This window comes from Dermacentor andersoni, chromosome 3, assembly GCF_023375885.2.
Source record: "Dermacentor andersoni chromosome 3, qqDerAnde1_hic_scaffold, whole genome shotgun sequence".
Lineage (NCBI taxonomy): Eukaryota > Metazoa > Arthropoda > Arachnida > Ixodida > Ixodidae > Dermacentor > Dermacentor andersoni.
The window spans coordinates 109,385,099-109,403,509 of NC_092816.1; the positions used below are offsets into that span (position 1 = coordinate 109,385,099).

The window sequence follows — 18,411 nt, forward strand, 5'->3', positions numbered from 1 at the left end:
GTCGGTGACTGTTGAGTTAGCCAAAGCCATGCCACAGCTGCCTGGAGGATGCAGACCTGAAGTGATCGACAGTGGGCGAATACATGGAAGTCTAAGCCTGACCAATGTTTGGACGGTCGCACTTGTCTTCATTGGGGCAAGCGTTGGCTCCAGGCTAGGGCTTCCTTTTGATTGCTGACAAGGACAAGTCAAGTCCCCTTGTCTAAGCATTGGCTCCATGTTCTTTTATATGTCCAGTGTTGGTTTTGGGGAAGACAAGTTCCTGGGGAAAACGGAGATCCTGGGGAAGATGAAGTCCCCTTGTTGAAATGTTAGCTCTCGGCTGAGCCTTCCCTCCTTTCCCTTTGTCTGCAGAAGGAAGATGAGCTATCTGAGTGCCAGCTGGACAGCCGAATGGCCAAGCGGGAGGCCAAGCGGCTCGAGGAGAGTGAGCGGCTGGCACGTGAGCACCGCGACCATCTTCAGGAGGAGATGTCCGAGCTGCAGAAGCAGGCCGAGGAACTGAGAGCACGGGTGACACAGCTGGAGCTCTCTTTGGCACTCGCCGAGAAGGAGGCCACTTCTGCTAAGCTGGCTCACGAGGTACTCTCGCTTTTCATTTGAGATGATGCAATTGATCACGGATAGAAGTGTCCTACAGGAAACAGGGGATCTTGGGGTGTAAAGGAATTGCAGTCAAACCTTGAGATGACAAGCACAGTCAACTTCTGGTAATTTGACCCTGACGGGACTGCTAAAATTGATTGAAATATCCAGCAAGTCAAAGTAAACAAGATAAAAAAAAAGGGACTCCAGAACATACCACTGATTCATTCGGCAGTATTTCCCAGATTTTAACACGCCCCCGAATCAAATGCGCACCTCTTTCTATGTGTCCAAAATAGAAAATTAACATAGGAATGACACTAAACCTCCTAAACTCGATTTTTTAGCTAAAAAACATTGCAGCACAATGGCGGCCGCCAGTTTCCTGAAGTCAGCTTCACCACGCGCTATGTAAAAGTTAGCTCCGCCACAATACATCTTCGTTATGCGGTAAAGCGTATGGTTATTGCAAAGGCAATATTGGTTTCGTGTCCGATTTCACCATGCTGGTAATGTTCAGTCCAATTTCAGTCCAACAAAACTGTGATCATACATTCTGAGCTGCGGTTATTGCTTAATCTTCCTAGGAAGTGCCGGAAACAGGCTTTTTGGATGATAGATGACGTGTGATCAAAACAGTCGCACTGAGCTCTGCCGAGACAGACGCTCCCACTAAAGGAGTCGCTGTCAGAGTCCTTCGGGTCAGGCACATGCATGATGACTGGTAAAGTTCGAATTTTCTGGCGAAGGCCAAATTTAGGATAGAAATAACGAAAGTTCGGACCCATAGAAATGCATGTGCGCTGGCCGGAACCTTCGGTTGGGATTGAATGAATTGAGAAATCTAATTAATTGGAGTCAAATTAATGGATGTCAACTGCATAACAAATTGTTGGATATCATGTAGTAAATCTAAAATGCTTTTCACAGGTATCGATATAAAAGGTGTGCTCATAACGAATATCAAGTATAACAAAGGTAATTTTGTGTCTATAATGTTTTAGGCAAGAGAGTCTGAGGTTTCCTAAAGCTGGTAATTAGTTTTAAAAGTATTGCACTGTATTACTACTACTGCTGGCACGCAAGTTAAGTATATGTGGTATATCAAAACAAAGAATAAATGTCCTCGTAATGTGTAACCCTCGCATCAGGAACAAGTAAATGGAAACTTTTGCTGAACAGGCTAAAAAGGGGGGATTTCATGGCTTGCCCACTGTGGAATGACTGCACTATTTTTCCGCTCTTGCTTGGAAACTACGCCATTAATTGGCTGTAGTTGCAGTGCTTCTGCTGTTTTGTTCATGTTTGCTTATGCAAAGAAGTGGGAAATGAAAGCATGTACGCCGCATTGTGGACAAGACAGGGTTGCTAAGGAAGATTTTTCACATGGTCCTTGCCATGCGTGTGAACGGCAAGACAAATAAATTTCAAACGGTATACAGCTAAACCTCACAATAACGAAATGGGGGGCGGGGGGTACACGAAAAAATTCGCTTTCGCGAGAATTTTGTGTCGCGAAATGAGACAGCACAGATAGGCAATCCGTTGCGTAAGGAAACTTTACTGTCAAAATTCCGTTAGCCTACTTTGGCAAGCTCGCTTGAGGATGTAGAACCGCATTGCCGACAGTACAAGGCGCAGCGCACGCGTCGATCAGCAGTGGCAGCACTTCCATGAGGCAGTGTTCTTGGTCAATTGCTTTCCGAGATGCAATCACGTTTGCGAGATTTTGCATAACTTGGCACTGGATGAAGACCAACAGCACTCCACGCATGCAGCAGCATTTCTCCAGCACACGATGTCGCCCCTAAGCGCTGACATGTTGATGCCAATCGCGAAAGTGATCGTATCTTGTATACCTGAAGGCAGTTGATCGAGATTATGGCCCCTTCACGTAAATCTATGTTCGGCGCAGAATTCGCACTCTATGCCCGTTGGGTGGCACCGAAACCAGCGTTCTCGAAGCGAGGAATGTGTATTCCCAGACGATCGCTCAATGAAGGCCCAATGCGTGGCACTCCATGCCACGGCTTCCATCTCAAGCGCCATAAACAATTCCAAGTCATTGGGGTGTGGATTTTCTTGATTTTGTTGCATTTTTCTCACCAAGGTGCACGTTATGCATTGCACTAGGTGTGCAAAAAGCGTCGTCACATGTCGTTAGCAACATCCGTGCCGCTTCGAACGGGCAATCATCAAACATGATGGCGCCTGTGACGTGATTTCAGTGCACGCAGTCACTCCTGGCGCTTGGTTGTTTTCGTAAGCAAAAATGGCGGCACCCACGCAAGTGTTATGGGTTGGTATTCTACGCAATTTTAGTGCAAAGCAATCTCACTTGAGCACATTTTGGAGCCTGCTAGCCTTGTGCGAGTAGGTAACATGTGGGGTTACGTTCCGGCAAGTTTCATTGATGGGGAATTGCGGTACAGCGACATTTCATTGTCGGGGGGTACAATATGCATTGAATCATATGGGCGTTTGTCGGGGATGCGAAAATATTTCGTTGTCACAAGGATTTCGTTATCATAGATTTTGACTGTAGTGCGTGTCATCTAATTCAAATTAACAGATGCATGTTGTAAAGTTGCCTGGCTTTATTTGCAGATTACTTGTATTATACTATGATTAGTGTGTTGTATGTCCACAGGGGTCAGTGATGCAGAGGTAAAGTGGGGGTAAAAGATGGCTTAGTTTGTGAACAAAATTTGGGAAGTGGCATGCATTTGAAACTGGAACCTCTTCATTCCGACTAAAAATCCTAATTGGAAATCTTTATGCGCTCTCATATGTTCTCATGCTGTATAAAATTTTTACACGAACTGTGTGAATATATTACCTCAGCTGACGAACACAAGGCACATAGCATGATGACATGAGATGACCCGAGTGCGTCGTAAGAAAACTTATGTAATCTTGTTTGAGGACTCGTGTATATGGTATCGGCGATGTCAATTAGGTTAGTTAGCCAGTTACATTTTTCTTTTCTAAGTCCAGGTTGCATACTTGATAATGTGCAGGTTTGAATGGGCACTTCTTGTACAAAGCTCTATATTGTTTTTGGATAAAGACATGTTTGTCAGATGAACAGAAGCAGAAGCCAAAACCAAGCGATATGAAAATGTTTTTTTCATCTCTCGCTGAAGGGAAGCATGTCATTTCCATCATTCCCTATATGATTTTCTGAGTGTTCTCTTATTTTTGCTTGTTTTCTTCGCTATGCTGTTTTGCTCATTTATAATCACACCTTGGTTGCGACTCTAACCTCAGAAGTGTGCCCCTGACTCCTTCTTTTGTATATGTTTTTTTTCTGGTTTTGTTTAACTGCTAAGTTTGGCATGACCTTGTGTCCTCCTCTCCCCCTCTCCCCTTGCAGACGGAAAGGGCAAAGCTGGAAGAACGCATTCAGATGCTGAGGGACAGTTGTGTCGTAGGTAGCACTTCGTATCGACTCACCACGCATGGCTTTGGCATGTTTCTGATTCTCGTTGCTTGCCCAGTGTTGGTTGTCTGTGCCTCTGTTTACGCACTTTTCTATTTCTTGCATAGTTTTTTAAGCAGAGGGGCTTTTTGTGCTGTTGAGAGATAAGAGAGGTTATCGCACACATTATGTTTTTTGAGGGGAACTAAAGGTCAGTGTGCTTCAAGTGTTATCACACTGATCCGTGGTGTGATGTCTGCGCATAACCAGTTGCTAGGTATACATCATTAGATTGATGATCAACATTGAAGTATGAATCCACTCCACTTGCTCATAATGGTGGACCCGGAAAGATGGATGAACTTGCATTGTGATTCATATACACCACACGCTTTTAATTTCGGCTTCACATCAGGGCTGCAGATTGATGAAATGGCAGTTTCGTTCTCGGGGCACTTCCAGACCACTCCTGTATGCGAGTGCAGTCTGTGGACTACTTTGCATAAATGTAAAATTGTGCACTTGTTTAATGTTTTGCTCAAGTTAGCATTTGCAGCCCTGTGTAGCATAGAAAGTCCTTCTCAGCTGCAGTTGCGCTTGGGGTACCCGCTTAACGATCAACCAGTTGATGTGAGAATGTGCCCCAGAGCCGCCAGTTAGTAGCTGTACGAGAATGAAGGCGACCTCTGTGAGGTGGGTGGCTTGAAGTTGTAAGCCTTTTCAAGCATTGTACAGTGCATGAACTTGTAAAAACGTTTGATATCAAATAGAAAGGGCAGGCCCACTTCAACGAATAGCAGTACTGGTGCTAGGAAAGTACATGCAATCATACTATGCCCCATTTCATACTAAGCACACAATTTGGCAGATGCTACGCAAGTACAATTATTGCTGTTGTGGAAGTTTCAGTTCATTCGTTTTAGCATTGCAGTTGTATTTGATCTACGATGGCGTCTTCAAAATAACTAATTCATATATTACAACTACAGTTTGTGGTCGTACGGTTATGTCAAAGCACATATTTGTTCCACCCCTGTGCGTCTGCCGAGGTGTGTGCTGTGTTTTGGTCTGGAGTGCAATCAGTCTGCTGGGACTACTCATTGCCACTCTGCTCATTTGGTGATAAGTATGTTAAGATCTGTGATATTCCATGTAACAATTGATGTAACAATTGCATCGTATTTTGTGACACAAATATAAAAATGAGATTTAATGCTACATCAAATTACATGACGCAGACGTATCATGAGAAGCCAACAAACACTGACACCAAGGACAACATAGGGGAAATTACTTGTGCTTAATAAATAAAATAATGTAACGATACATTAATGGAAATTAAAGTGGATAAAAAAACAACTTGCCACAGGTGGGAACTGAACCCACAACCTTCGCATTTCGCATGCGATGCTCTACCAATTGAGTTACCGCGGCGTTATTTCCCCGTCCACTTTCTTGGGTATTTATGTGTCCTAGTAGAACCCTGGGAGTGTTAGCCAGAGCCACCACTCACAGACCTTGGCGGCGGACGTGGAACGTCCTTTTTGCCGCAGGCGTCACGAGAACGTGATCTTTTTGGGTGAAGGCAACTGGTCAATAAACCCACATATGTTACCTGAAGGCATCAATGTTGCCGGATTCGAGACCCTCATTATGTAATAAACGAGAAGAAAGGGGGTTAACCGAGGGGCCCGATTTTTATAAGTCATTCCATGCCAAATGAACTAACATATTTTTCGACCATCACTGATATAGCTGAAAAAATTTCCACAGGTCTGCTGAAGTTCAAAACGTGTTCTCCTCGTTTATTTTTACTGCCAAAATGTTTCTTGCATTTTGGTAAGAATTTATTGTTGTCCAGCCAAGAGAGAGAGCACCAATGAACATTTTTTTGCAAAGGTATGTTCTCTGATCTAGTCATTCAGATTGTGTGCAAGGCAAGCCAATGATACGATATGACTGGCAAAAGTGTCAATTTTTGAAATACTTGTATTTGAATATTTTGGTTGCTTCTGGCCCTAGCTAAAGCGAGTAAAATTGATAAGTTTGACTTTCTTTTTAGAACTTAGAAATTTAGAAGGCAGAAACAAAGTATATAATGGTAGCCCAGTCAACATAGCACAGCTGAAAAATATTTACTGTGTTGAAAGTTTAGCAGATTGCATAGAAAAAAATTGCAAAGTCCTTTTTTTTTTTGCAAAAAATTCGACAGACCTGTGTAAATGTTTTCAGCTATATCGGCAATGGTTGAAAAAAACAGTGGTTGATTTGGCATCGAATGACCCATGTCTAGGTCTTTCTTTCACAGAAGATGCTCTGTTTTATTGATTGAGAGGAGAAGGGGAGTGAGAGGCCCAATTTTTGTTAGTCACAACCATGTGAAGCCAAGAAAGGCATGTGGGAAATCATTTGTTGTTTTAATTGAAATCTAAGATGAATATGTAAGGTGTAAGGTGAATTGACATGGCGAAGCGAAATGAAACTGAATGAAAAACAGCAACTTGCTGCTGGTGGGAACTGGACCCACATCCTTCACGAATGCGAGCAGTCCTTAGCGTTTGTAGTACAGTATTGCCTTCTATGTGTGAAAAAGAGTGTAGGCCTTACGAAAAAAATTATAGCAGAGGCCATCAAAGATTATTGTCAATCTCAGCAATAGCTTTCTTGTGTGACCTGCTGCATAACCCCAAGCTATCCGTGAATTGTGAAGCCTTATTGGTACGTATACAGGCACACGAATTGGAAATCTCGTTGCCAACCACAATGATACCACAACATAATACATCTTGTAATGCCAGCACCCCAGCTGAAACTCTGCAGCAACCCCAACTATCCTTAGTATCCTGGAGCCGCAATCTGAAACGATCCACTTCGGTGATACTATTACCTCGGCGATAGCTTGGAGTCAGGCGCGTGCCGATTGGTTGTTTTGGCAAAATCGGATGATCTATGCCATGGGATTTTGCTCAACCAGCCAACCACTGCTCGCCTGACAGTGAACTATCGCCGAAGTGGATCTTTTCGGAATGTGGCCCTTGGCTGCAACTTCGTTGCAATGGCTATTGATCAAGCAGCCAGGCACAACATGAGGTGCCTGTTTTGGCTGAGGCACTATCGATGTAATATATTCGAGGCTACATGTGCCTTGTGTCACCTTGGCACATCGATTACAGGGGATTGGCCGAGAATGGCCACATACTAATATCACATACCCAGTGACACAAGTCGTCTAATTAGGCACATGCCTCGCGGCCCTTGTTTGCTGTGCAAGACAACAGCAGCCTGCACATACCTATATATAGTAGCTCAAGCAGACTCTCCTCTCATACAGAGCCAGAAACATACAAACCGCTAAGTGGAAAAAAAAAGAAAGACTATCTGTTTAAAATGAGAGTTAACTCTTTTCCTACCCTGGGGAAAATAGCTGTTTTCTGTAGGTTAAGCAAGATGTTTTTTTTTCTGGAGGAACTACTGCACTCAGTATTTTATGTAATGCGTAAAAAGAAAGCACAATGAATGCACTTTTCACGCATGCTGGCTTTATTAACGAGATGTATGTCATAAAAAAGATATATGTTGCTAGAATCAAGATTGTGGGATTAATTTGACAAAGTTTGTAGAGGCATGCTCGTATCTACTAAGAAAAATATGTAACAAGAATTATGAGATATACAAAATGTATTGCCATGTCATGACACTATCTCCGAAAAAATTTAAAAAAATTACGGTGAACAGGTATTCCGCTACAAACATTTAGCTGCAAGCACTACAGTTGGGCGTGCTGGGCTGCGGCTGCTGACGTTCCAGGCTTGTTTGCATCGTTGCGACTCTGAGTCAAAGCCCGATGAAAATCGGCATCCTCAGACTTGCTGATGCTCGATCCATTGATAACATCAGCTGCAGACATAGCGGAATCACAAGATCTATGATCTTTAGAAGCGCGTGTGCCGTTCAGGAGGCAGCCATTTTTGCTTCTACCTTGAAGATCGCGAAACTTCGGAGCACATTCAAAAATTACCGTTTGGCGGGAAAAAAGCGAACTGCTTAGAAAACAAAAATATAGTTCTCCTCCTTCACGACTGATAATGCAGTGTGTCGTCCGTGAGCAGTGCGGGAGGTCACAAAAGCTGCATTTCAGATCATCGTTAGCAGGCTAACGACGCCCAATGGGTACGGTACAGAAAAAGTTCATGTGTCAATCACAAACTCTGTGTCACTTGCGAACTCTGCTGATCCTCTTCTGCTTGTGCCGCACACAGCTCAAGGTTCTCCTTTCTTATGCATTGTCTTTTCCTTGTCTGCATGTTGGAGATCACTTGCTTCACGTCTCTACATTTTGTAAATGCTCTGTGCTGCTTTTATGACCTTTGTGGTGGTGTTTCTGGGATCCACTTTCCCACTTTGCAGTCGACAAAAGATCTGGAAGCCAAGTGTGTCTCAAAGGCTGATGAATGCCGGGAGCTGACAGTGAAATGCAAGGTATGTGGTGCAGTGTGCCCTGTCTCACGGAGAAGTAATCAAGTCCTAACGTTGAAAAGTTGTCATTGTTAATCGTGTTGCCTGAAATGATTGTTCTCGTGTAATTTCGATACTTTCTTGCCACAACTAGCTCATTTAGTTGTGATTTTACTTGAACAGCTGTAGAATGTAATTACACGCTTCCAATCTGTGGACTTCCTTAAAGAGCCATATTATGCCACGATATACCATTGTTGCTGTTAATGCCATTGCCGACAGCGGTGAATTCCATAAGTGAAAAAAATTCCATGGCCAGTTAAAAGCAAATGCAAGAGAATTGCGTTAGCATTACGTCGTACCTCTTTGAGGTCCTGAATCCATGATTTAAACTGCGTCCACCGCATTACAAAGTGTTGTTCAGGAGCTCACTCGACACGTGTCTCCCGCCTCTTCAAGGAGCAAAGTGCATCTGACCCCCGGGGGCCCGGAGCAGACCACCGTCAGTTGCAGTATATATATATGTATATATATATATATATATATATATATATATATATATATATATAGCAACTGTGTTTGTGAGAGTGCATGTGTGTGTGTGTGTGCGTGCATGTGACACACACACGCACAGTAGAACATATACAGTAGAAGCTGGCCCATACCTTTTTTTAAAAGATGTGATCAGAAACATACTAACCGGGAAAAATGAGGATCCGAAGTAACTAAAAAAAATTGACAAACTCAACTGTAGTTGACATCTATGTAATGTGAAGCGTTGCACAAATTGTTGCTGCATGAGGCACGAGACACCGACGCGCATCGAGCTGGTAAGGTGTTGGCGGCCTGAGACGCATTTCTTGTTTTTATATTGTGTAGTGTTTTAAGATGAAACGAAATTGAGCTGGTGGGCTGAATGCCACCGGAGGACAACATGTCGTTAACATTGCGCTGCCGGCAGCAGGGAACTGCGGCGCATTTGTATTGTCGCCTACTAAAAGCGTGCAGAACACTTCTAACGGCACTAAGCCCCACGTACTGTGAAACAGATAGGTGAAGATGCTTGTGGTGATAGGGTTGGTGCCAATAGCTGGAAATGCGCCGTGCGATGACCCAGGAGGTAATTTGCTGGTACGGGAATAAGAAACCGAGTGCGCACCAGCATTTTCACGTGAGACGGTCGGGCGGGTATTGTGGTGAAGCTGCCACGGCAGACGGCTACCGTTCTTGATTGCACACACCTTGTGCATTTTCTTGTTTATGTGTAATCTAGCAGCCTGAAATATGGTGTCATGCGTTCACAGTTTAGCGATGTACTGAACATCGGTGCCGAAATATCGTGTTTTCCAGTAACATATAAACAGTAAAAAAATAAGCATTACTGTATTGGGTAATTTTTTTTTCTCTATTGTTAATGTTGGCGTGATTTAACGCTAACGCATTAAATCATGGCACTGAACTGCAGGAAGCTTATAGTGAACGTCGAGGCAACTAGGCCTAACAACAGCACAAGACAACTAAGGCTGCCAGCAATCGGCATGTAAGAGCTCTGGTTAGAGGCTTTCCAGATAATCAAAATGGCAGCAGTGGTGCCTTCAATTAGTGCCATTTCGGATGTGTAGTCACAGAAAAAAAAAGAAATAAGAAAAATCAAATGGTTAAGGGTTTCAGTGTCCAAATTATCAGGCATGTCCAAATATCGCTGGTTGACTGTAGTTATCTTGCTCAACAACAAGATTTAGTCAAGTTATGAATTTGTGATTCAAACAGTGAGAAAGTAAATGCAAGTGAGTAATTACCGTTTCTAATTCATAAAATCTAATTCATTAAGAACAATGACGATACAATACAGTCTACATTGTGTAAAAAAAAATCAACCAAAAATAACAGTTTTCTCTGCATGCAACAAGTGATTCAGAAAGTTGGTACATATTCAAGACAAAGTGGGCTCGTCATAGATAAAAAGTGACGATCGCTCATGGCAAGCTGAGGTCGTCAAGATCTATGAAAAGGCCCCCAAACCACCCCGAAGCCGAGAATTTTTTATATAGTGGCACTTGTGTAGGAGTCTGCAATGAGCACGCCACTTCAAGAATTTTTTTCTAAATGATGCCATAAAAGCAGTTATGGGTGTTTAAGGACCAAAGAAGTGGCCGCCGCTTTTTTCTCCCTCTCCTTTGGCACTATCCTCTCAAGTGGTCTCTTCTCCTCACTGAGTATTCCTCAAAACTCCTCAAAATGGCACATGGACACTACATCATCACCAACATCACATTTGTGCATTTTTATTTTTCTTGTTTCAAAACACTGTCCACGTCCGGTTATCACGACTCCGTGTTTTTCGGCTAACCCACTGTTGCTGGCGTGTTGGCCCGTGCTCCTGTGAAGCAGTGCCACGATGGACCCTGTGTTGTGAATGATGTGTGATCACTGCCTGTTCTGCTTACAATACATTCTTAGAGGCCCGACAACCAACCACACAAATAGAAAAGAGAGAGTGCAAGCAAACGGACGGAGGAGGCCCCGTTACCCGCTGGCACATTGTCAGGCCCGCAACATGATACCGTATCGGTGTGGAGAAGGACTTGCATTATGCGTTTCTTTTAATGAGAGGCATTCTTTTCCTCATTCTTAGTACTTTGCGCTAGGTAGGTTTCTGTCCCGCATCACTTTAAGGAAAATAAAATAATGTGTAGCCAATGTGGGAATCGAGTTTCTGCCATCAAGCATAGCGGCCGAGTTCTCTAACCATTGGGCCACAATCGCACCCATGCTTCCCTCATTCAAAAGCCAGCCAGCTCTTCTAAATGCTCAACGCATGCATCTCGTGCCATATTGTCATCTGTCCTTGTAACTGCTCGCGTCTTGAGGCACCATTTTAGACTGCACTATCTCGGCGCGTGCACCCCGTGTCAGTTCGTCGTATTCTTTCCTTGCGACAGCTTGCACTTTGAGGCACCATATTAGACTGCACCACCTCCCGGACAAGCCCACTTTGCCCATTACTTTCTTCGTAGCAACTTGCACTACATAGAAGCTGTTCAACTTTGTAGATACTTAATGATCTCCCAAGTTAATCATGGTTTAACATTTCTTCGCCGAAGTAGAAATGCCGTCGTCATTTTAACACAGACCACACGAAATAGCCATATGTACATACAGTTGTATAACATGTAGTGGCTGATAACGTCAGAATCCATGCTTCTCTCACCTACGCTTGTCCGCTAAGTATGTAAATACCAACAATCACAATGTCCTAGGCTTGCGTTGAACGGCCGGTGCACAAATCATGCCATTGCTGCCATACGATTGTCTTCAATGTGGTTGTCATCGTGCTGCTTTTGTCGCACACACACATACACACATAACTACTCAATTTATAGGGACACATAGGTCCACCTGGTATTGTTTTTTGGAACCCCAAACAATGCTGGCTAGCCAAGTACCAGCAAAATGCTTTGCATAACATAGATTCCCACAGTGCATGGGACAGTGCACAATTTCTTTTCAAATTTTCATTACTTTTTAAATGTGTACTTGAAACACAAGCCATGTGGTACTGCGAATCACAAGCCGAAATTTTCAACATGTGTGCACACAAGCAAGCAACAAAACAAAACAAGACTGCATCAACTGCATGGAGGCAGGCTTCCAGACAAACCAGAAGTTGTAGGTTATCGTAGGCTAACCATTCAACAGCGTTTACGCTGCCAACATCACAGTGCACAGAGAGGAACCAAAAATGCCAGGAGATGAGCACGAAGTTGTTTTTTGCATTTGTGGCACCTCTGCGCCGCATAGCTTTCCCATATTCACTAAAGATGATCATCAGGGCATTATGTACACACTGTTCGTGTTTATTTGAAATGTGTAAAAGAATGTCAGAGATTGTTTAGGGGCCCCTTAAGGTTCGATCCCATAATTTGATTGAATTTTTACAATATATTTGTTTGGCCTGGCATCTCATGGCCAAATAGCTTGTCCATTATAAATTATTGTGACTGTGGCTTTGAAATTAAAAAGCCTGGTTGATCCCTTCCCTCTTTTTGGAGAACGAATAGAATGTTGAATAGAGTACAAAGTGAGCTTTCCCACACTGATGATGCTTCACTCACTGATTTCCCTGTGCCCTCACCTGACAACCCTCCTCCACGCCAACCTTCTTACGACTGTGAGCAGCTACTTTATGCCACAGCCTTGGTTTTGATGTTTTACTACTACATTTTTGTCTAGCAGTGCTCTGCCTCCTGTCATGTTTTGCTTGATTGAACGGTGGAGGCATGGTTTTATTTCTCCGTCCGGAGACTTCCTTGAATTTCAATTTTTTTTTTTTCCTTTTGTGTGCCTGACTGCGCTTATGCTGGTCTTACATGTGTGCATTTGCAGCTAATGGTGCTTATCTTTTGAGTGAAATCGAAATTTTTCTCTTTCTTCAATTTTATTGTCATGTATAATGCCAAAACGTAATTCATACAAACATAAAAGCAGTAGCATATCTCTAAATTGATATACAGAGCGCGAGATCTCCCCTTACAATGGGAAATTAATAGTATGGTGTGAAAAACAGCACATAGTGGGAAAGAAAGAAGAACATCGTGCGCAGACAGATGCAATAACTGCAACATTGAAGTAAGGAATGACAGATGATGGTAAGCACTGATAATACAGAAATACAGGTATTTATGTGCTCAACAAAAGTGAACATCGTTCGTTTCGCTTGAAATCATTTGATGGAATCTTCCTTTATACTGACAGACAGTGAAATCTTTTATGATTCGATGGGATCGAAATGCGAAAACACCCGTGTACTTAGATTTAGGTGCACGATGAAGATCCCCAGGTGGTAGAAATTTCCGGAGTCCTCCACTACGGCGTGCCTCATAATCAGAAAGTGGTTTTGGCAGGTTAAACCCGATAATTTTAAATTCTTTTATGATGCCATTGTAAAATTTTTTTGGTAATCTTGTTGCAATCAGTGGTTGCAGGCTTTGGTAGCAAGAAGCAACATATTTTTTATAAGCCCACAGTTCCCTTGAAAGGGACATTGCATACTTATGATACAAATCCAAAGTAATGAGTATATAACAGTAACTTTGAAGAGGTATACTGTCAAACTTGACAAATTATTTCAGTCATTTTCATCATGCATTGTGGCTGCAGAGCAGAATGCTAAGTTGCTCTGTGCTAAGTTTAATGCTAAGAATGCTAAGTTGCTCAGTCGAAAGTGCTCTTCATGCTGTCGTACTATCAGTCCAAAGCACAATCCTTTTGGATAGGTAGTTAAATACTGGGAATGGATAACGGCACGTGTCGTGGAGATGATGCTATCGCTTGCTGCTATTTTTGTAGCTCATTTATTGGCCATGTGGTTTGTGCAGTGGTGCCTGGTAAGCCTGTTCTTGTGCCTGAAAAATACAGCGCGCATGCACCTATATTTTGGAAACCGTGCAGGTTATTGTGTGCTGAACAGGAGATGCAGCTTGCAGTTTCGTACACTTTTTGTAGCCTTATACACACAGAGTAGATTAGCTACACATTATAGATGTGCCAATTCAGTATGCAAATATACATGCATATACAATTTCTGAGTAGTTAACTGTGGTGCTCCCTACATTTATATAGGCCAGCATTCTTGATGTCGGCCTTGAAAAGCACTTTACGGAGCTGCACTATTTTTTACCATATATATTTGTGTACCCAAATGGTGCCTTTTTGATTTTTGCTTTGGTTGTTGTGCATGTTCTTGAATATTCTTTATAGTGAATTGAAACACAAGTGGTCTTTAGTTTCGGTCATATCTTGAGGCATGAAGTTAGAATGCTTGCAGCCTGAGCATTGAAGACCGTGTCCATAGTATACATTTTTTAATTATTTCTGTTTGTTTTTTTAAATTCTTTTTTGCTGGTGCCACCAGAGCTCTTGCTTACGATCCCCATTTTAAGATGTTTGAGCAAGGAAATGTGGATTCATGTAAGCAATTTATTGGGCAGGTGATTGCCTACAAATATGCTCAGATGTCATAAAGCTTACCATCAAAAATGACATAGAGGTGTTATCAAAGCCACCGCAGCTGTGTAAGGGAGTTGTTGCACCCTTCAGAAGTCCTACAGGTCTGGTTTGAGAATGCCAGAAATCTACCCAAAACTTTAACCTGTCCCTATATATCTGGTTCCATTTATTTGCTATATATGTGAATATTTTTGGGCACCTCACTGTATCTGAGCTTAGTACTTTTATACTGTTTCTGTGCCAGATCCACTGTGTACAATCACGCTGCCACTGCTGTCACGTGAAAATCGTGGAATTTCCCTATACAGCTTCGGTGTAGAAAGAGAATCTCATCTCATGAACCAAAAACGTCAAAAAACTTATGGCATGAGTCATATTAAATACATATGTATGCAAAGAGAGCTCTGAGAAACCAGCATCAATTATTATCCACATAATCTTGATGTGTATGTTTGTGTGTTATACTGTGCATTGGTTCTGAGCCGTTTACGGAGCTTAAAATCGTTTCTCCGGTTTGGAATGACACGGGTTGCTGTAGTGCCTGCTCGTCCTTCGCTGTGCGCCCCCGTCTTCTTGTAGTATTTGTCTCTTCTGTTTTTTCATTTGGTTTTGCATGCCTTCTTGTTTTCATACTCCCACTCCCCCCCATCCGCTCCTACCCGTTTTTTTTGTTTTCCCTGACTTCCATCCCATCCCCGTGACAACCGCGGCCTCGTACGAGACAGGTGCTGCAACTGGAAGCGCAGCGTGAGGCTGAGGTGCGCACGCAGGTGCTAAACAGCTCAAAAGAGCTTGAAGAGGAGCTCAAGAAAGAACAGGCCAAGTCGGACAAGCTGCTCAAGGTGAGGCATGAAATTCACACCACCCCTGTCGCACAAGCTTACGTGAGGACAGTTTTGCATTAGTGAGTGCACTGTCAATTAAATCTATAGGAAAGTGAGACATCATCGAAGCACGAGTGCTTCCAGCATAGCTAGTAAGCTGTGACAATTGGTGCTGTCCTATCACTGCCCTTACGGAAGACATTATGGTGCTTAATAACTGTGTCATACGAGCATGTTCCAGGGGCTATTATAGAGGCAATGACCATTGAAAGTTTCAAACTCCGTAAAAACGTTAAAGAGTGGCCGAGTGAGGGATTTAACTGGAGCCAAAGTTTCGACAGGTGGACTTGCCTTTATCAGTGTCATTGCCCTAATGAATACAAATCTTCTTGACGAAACGTTTGCTTCAGGCTGACTGTTGTCCGACTGGGCTGACTGTTGTCACTTCAAGTCTACCTCTTCCTGCGATTCTCATGTTAAGCTCTATAGAATGCTGACGAGATGTGCCATCACCATGTGGCAAATCCATTTGAGCATTGTGACGTTTCAGGTGCCTGACACCAAGCTTTTGTGGCCAAAACAGTTGACAGTGACAGTTCTGTGTGGTTAAAAGCAGCTGTTGGTGAAATTTGATTTGACAAATATTTTTATAGGGGGTGTCTAAGCATGGACATCAGGGATTCCAGACTACATAAGCCAGAATATTGAATCGTTGTATTTGAAATAAACTTGAAATGTATTTTCCTCATTCCAGCTTCGAAAATAACACTCTGAATCTCACTTGATAATGATGACAATGACAGTATGGACTTTGTTGACATGGCCTAGTGTGAATGTGGCTAGCAGACTAATACTCCAACTGCCTTGTGATTGAACATGATTTAATGCTGAATAAAACCTTGGCTTGCTCTGCAAGGTCTACAATGATGGCTGAAGGATGTGTTTATCACTGTAATCTCCATGTGCCTCTAGCCATACCACAAAATCTGCAGCACCTCTCATTGTGGACACCAGTTATGCAGATGCAGTGTCCATCTACATAATTTTTTTGGGGCGGGGAGTGTCGGTATGTAAAGGAGAATGTGTGCTGCTTGGTGGTTCTCAGGCTTATTACCTAAGGTTTCACTCGCCTGTCAGACCTTTAAGTAAAATGTTGCACGTATTTTTCCTGCTCTTTTTGCAGACGCTTGAAGTGCTCAAGGAAACCTGTGAGGAGTTGGACAAGCAGGTGGTCGGCTATGAAAGGGAGTTGGCTGAGGCTGACAGAAAGAATGACGAGTACAAAGCTCAATGGTGATTGCTCTTTCCATTGCCCGTCCATTTGTTCATTAATGCACCACCTAAGTGGTGCGTGGCCACCACTGAGAGCAACTTTTAAGAATGTGTCACGTTTATGCCTTTGTTCTGCTAGTGTTGAAGAGATGGGTTTCTTGTCCTGCAAATGTTGTCAGTTTGTCTTGGTAGCTGCTTCTACAGCTGACCTTGAACTTGGATTCAGTTGAGAATTAATTCTGAAGTATGCCTGGCTGCTGCTTCATTGCACGTAAGGGTGAATGGGCGTTCTCTGTTCACCCCCTGCTGCAGAAATGATTGTTGTTGGCAAAACTTTAGAGGGCCATGACATCCTGCGAAAATGCTTTGCAGCAAAGGGAATTTGTAGACGCTACTACAAGTCTTCTGCCCACATGCCACATTGAGCATTTTCAGCAGAATGTGTACAAAAGGTTTGCATAAGCTGTGGAGACATCCACACTTCTGTCTAGAGCGGCGAAGCTGCACATTACAGTGCAAAGAAACGTATAGGTGGGCACTGCTGGCTGTTTTGGAAGTCAATGCTCATGAACAAAAGAAGCCAAAAGGACTTGTATGACACACAGTACAGAGCCTGATATATTGCGCCTCATAGCTGCTGTGTTACCTCTCTTTCTCCCAAGGGCTGGAGCGCTCTCAAGTGCTTGAGCACTTGAGACAGAAATGTGGAGAGAAAGAGAAAATACTTACAGAAAGGCAGAAAGGTCAGCCTGAGCTATAGCTTGCTCTGGCCTGCTACTCTACGCTGGGCCTAGTGAAAACACTTCGTCCGTGGGGCATCCGAATCGTGCCCCATTGTCGGTGCACCGATTCGTACACAAATAGGTCATCTGCCGGGCACCCAGTTTTAGATATTTTACCACAAATGGCCCACGGTTGTCTTATATGGACCTTTTGTTGAGACTTTGTCTTTGAGTTTCCTCATAAGAGAATTATGTTTTCTCTCAAGTTCGAATTACAATCCGAAACCATCATGTCTTTAGCTTGTGTGTACATCATACTTTACAAATTTTCCAACGCAGTTTACTTTGAGAACATTGGTTAGTTCAATAAGCCACTTGTGCTTGGCGAAAGGCCTAGAAGAATGTGGTGCACACGTAATGTGTGCACAAAATTTATCTGTTCTTGATGCATGAGTGCTCTGCCCATTGTATCTGTCCCACAGTGTGTGCTGCTACCGTAAAAGACATTATGACAAACACTGTGCAAGAGGCACTGGCATATGTCCGCAGCATGCCTCTATGATATCTCTCGCAGACATGTAAGGGGTGTCCGCAGGACACGGTAAATGCAGCCAAGCGGTCATGTGAGGGTCATGCGAGGTCATCCGCGGAACGTATTGTACATATTCCTAGGATATCCATGCCCTGCCAGCGGATGTCCATAGAAGATTCATAGGATGTCATTGTTGTCACTGGAGAGAAAAGCAAGGAAAAGAAATTATGATGATGACGATGATGGTGACAGAAATGTGTAAGTCTGTATTACAACTGTGCATTGCCCCTAACAGCAATGAAGACTAGCATGGTGATAGGAAATGGGGCCACCTATGAATTTTCTTTGCAACGTTGAGAGTGATCGCTCCAGGTGGTGACTCCAGGAGCATAGCATTGCCAGTATGCACAGTTTTGCTAACTGTTGGCTTTGTGGCAGGGCGGCGCACAAGGAAACCGTGGACAAGCTCAACAAGAAGATCTTTGAGCTGAAGGAGTCCCTGTTGCTGGCAAAGACTAGCAAGTACGTCTCCCATCACTTGAAACTTGTCTACTCAAGCTATCTCATAAATTTTTTTTCCTGCCAGCATTT

The 18,411-nt window shown here is 43.2% G+C and overlaps 1 protein-coding gene across 3 annotated transcripts in view; it reads left to right on the forward strand.

Moving 5' to 3' along the window:
* Positions 1–18,411, forward strand: part of LOC126539620 (citron Rho-interacting kinase-like) — a 147,773-nt gene that overhangs the window by 67,460 nt on the left and 61,902 nt on the right. For 2 of the 3 annotated variants that reach the window (XM_050186510.3, XM_055075055.2), the window contains exons 18-23: positions 355–582; positions 3,962–4,015; positions 8,414–8,485; positions 15,196–15,312; positions 16,478–16,587; positions 18,259–18,342. In XM_050186510.3, the coding sequence (XP_050042467.2) occupies positions 355–582; positions 3,962–4,015; positions 8,414–8,485; positions 15,196–15,312; positions 16,478–16,587; positions 18,259–18,342 (665 nt within the window). The remainder of the gene's footprint in view (positions 1–354; positions 583–3,961; positions 4,016–8,413; positions 8,486–15,195; positions 15,313–16,477; positions 16,588–18,258; positions 18,343–18,411) is intronic. The other variant, XM_055075061.2, reaches the window with a different exon arrangement.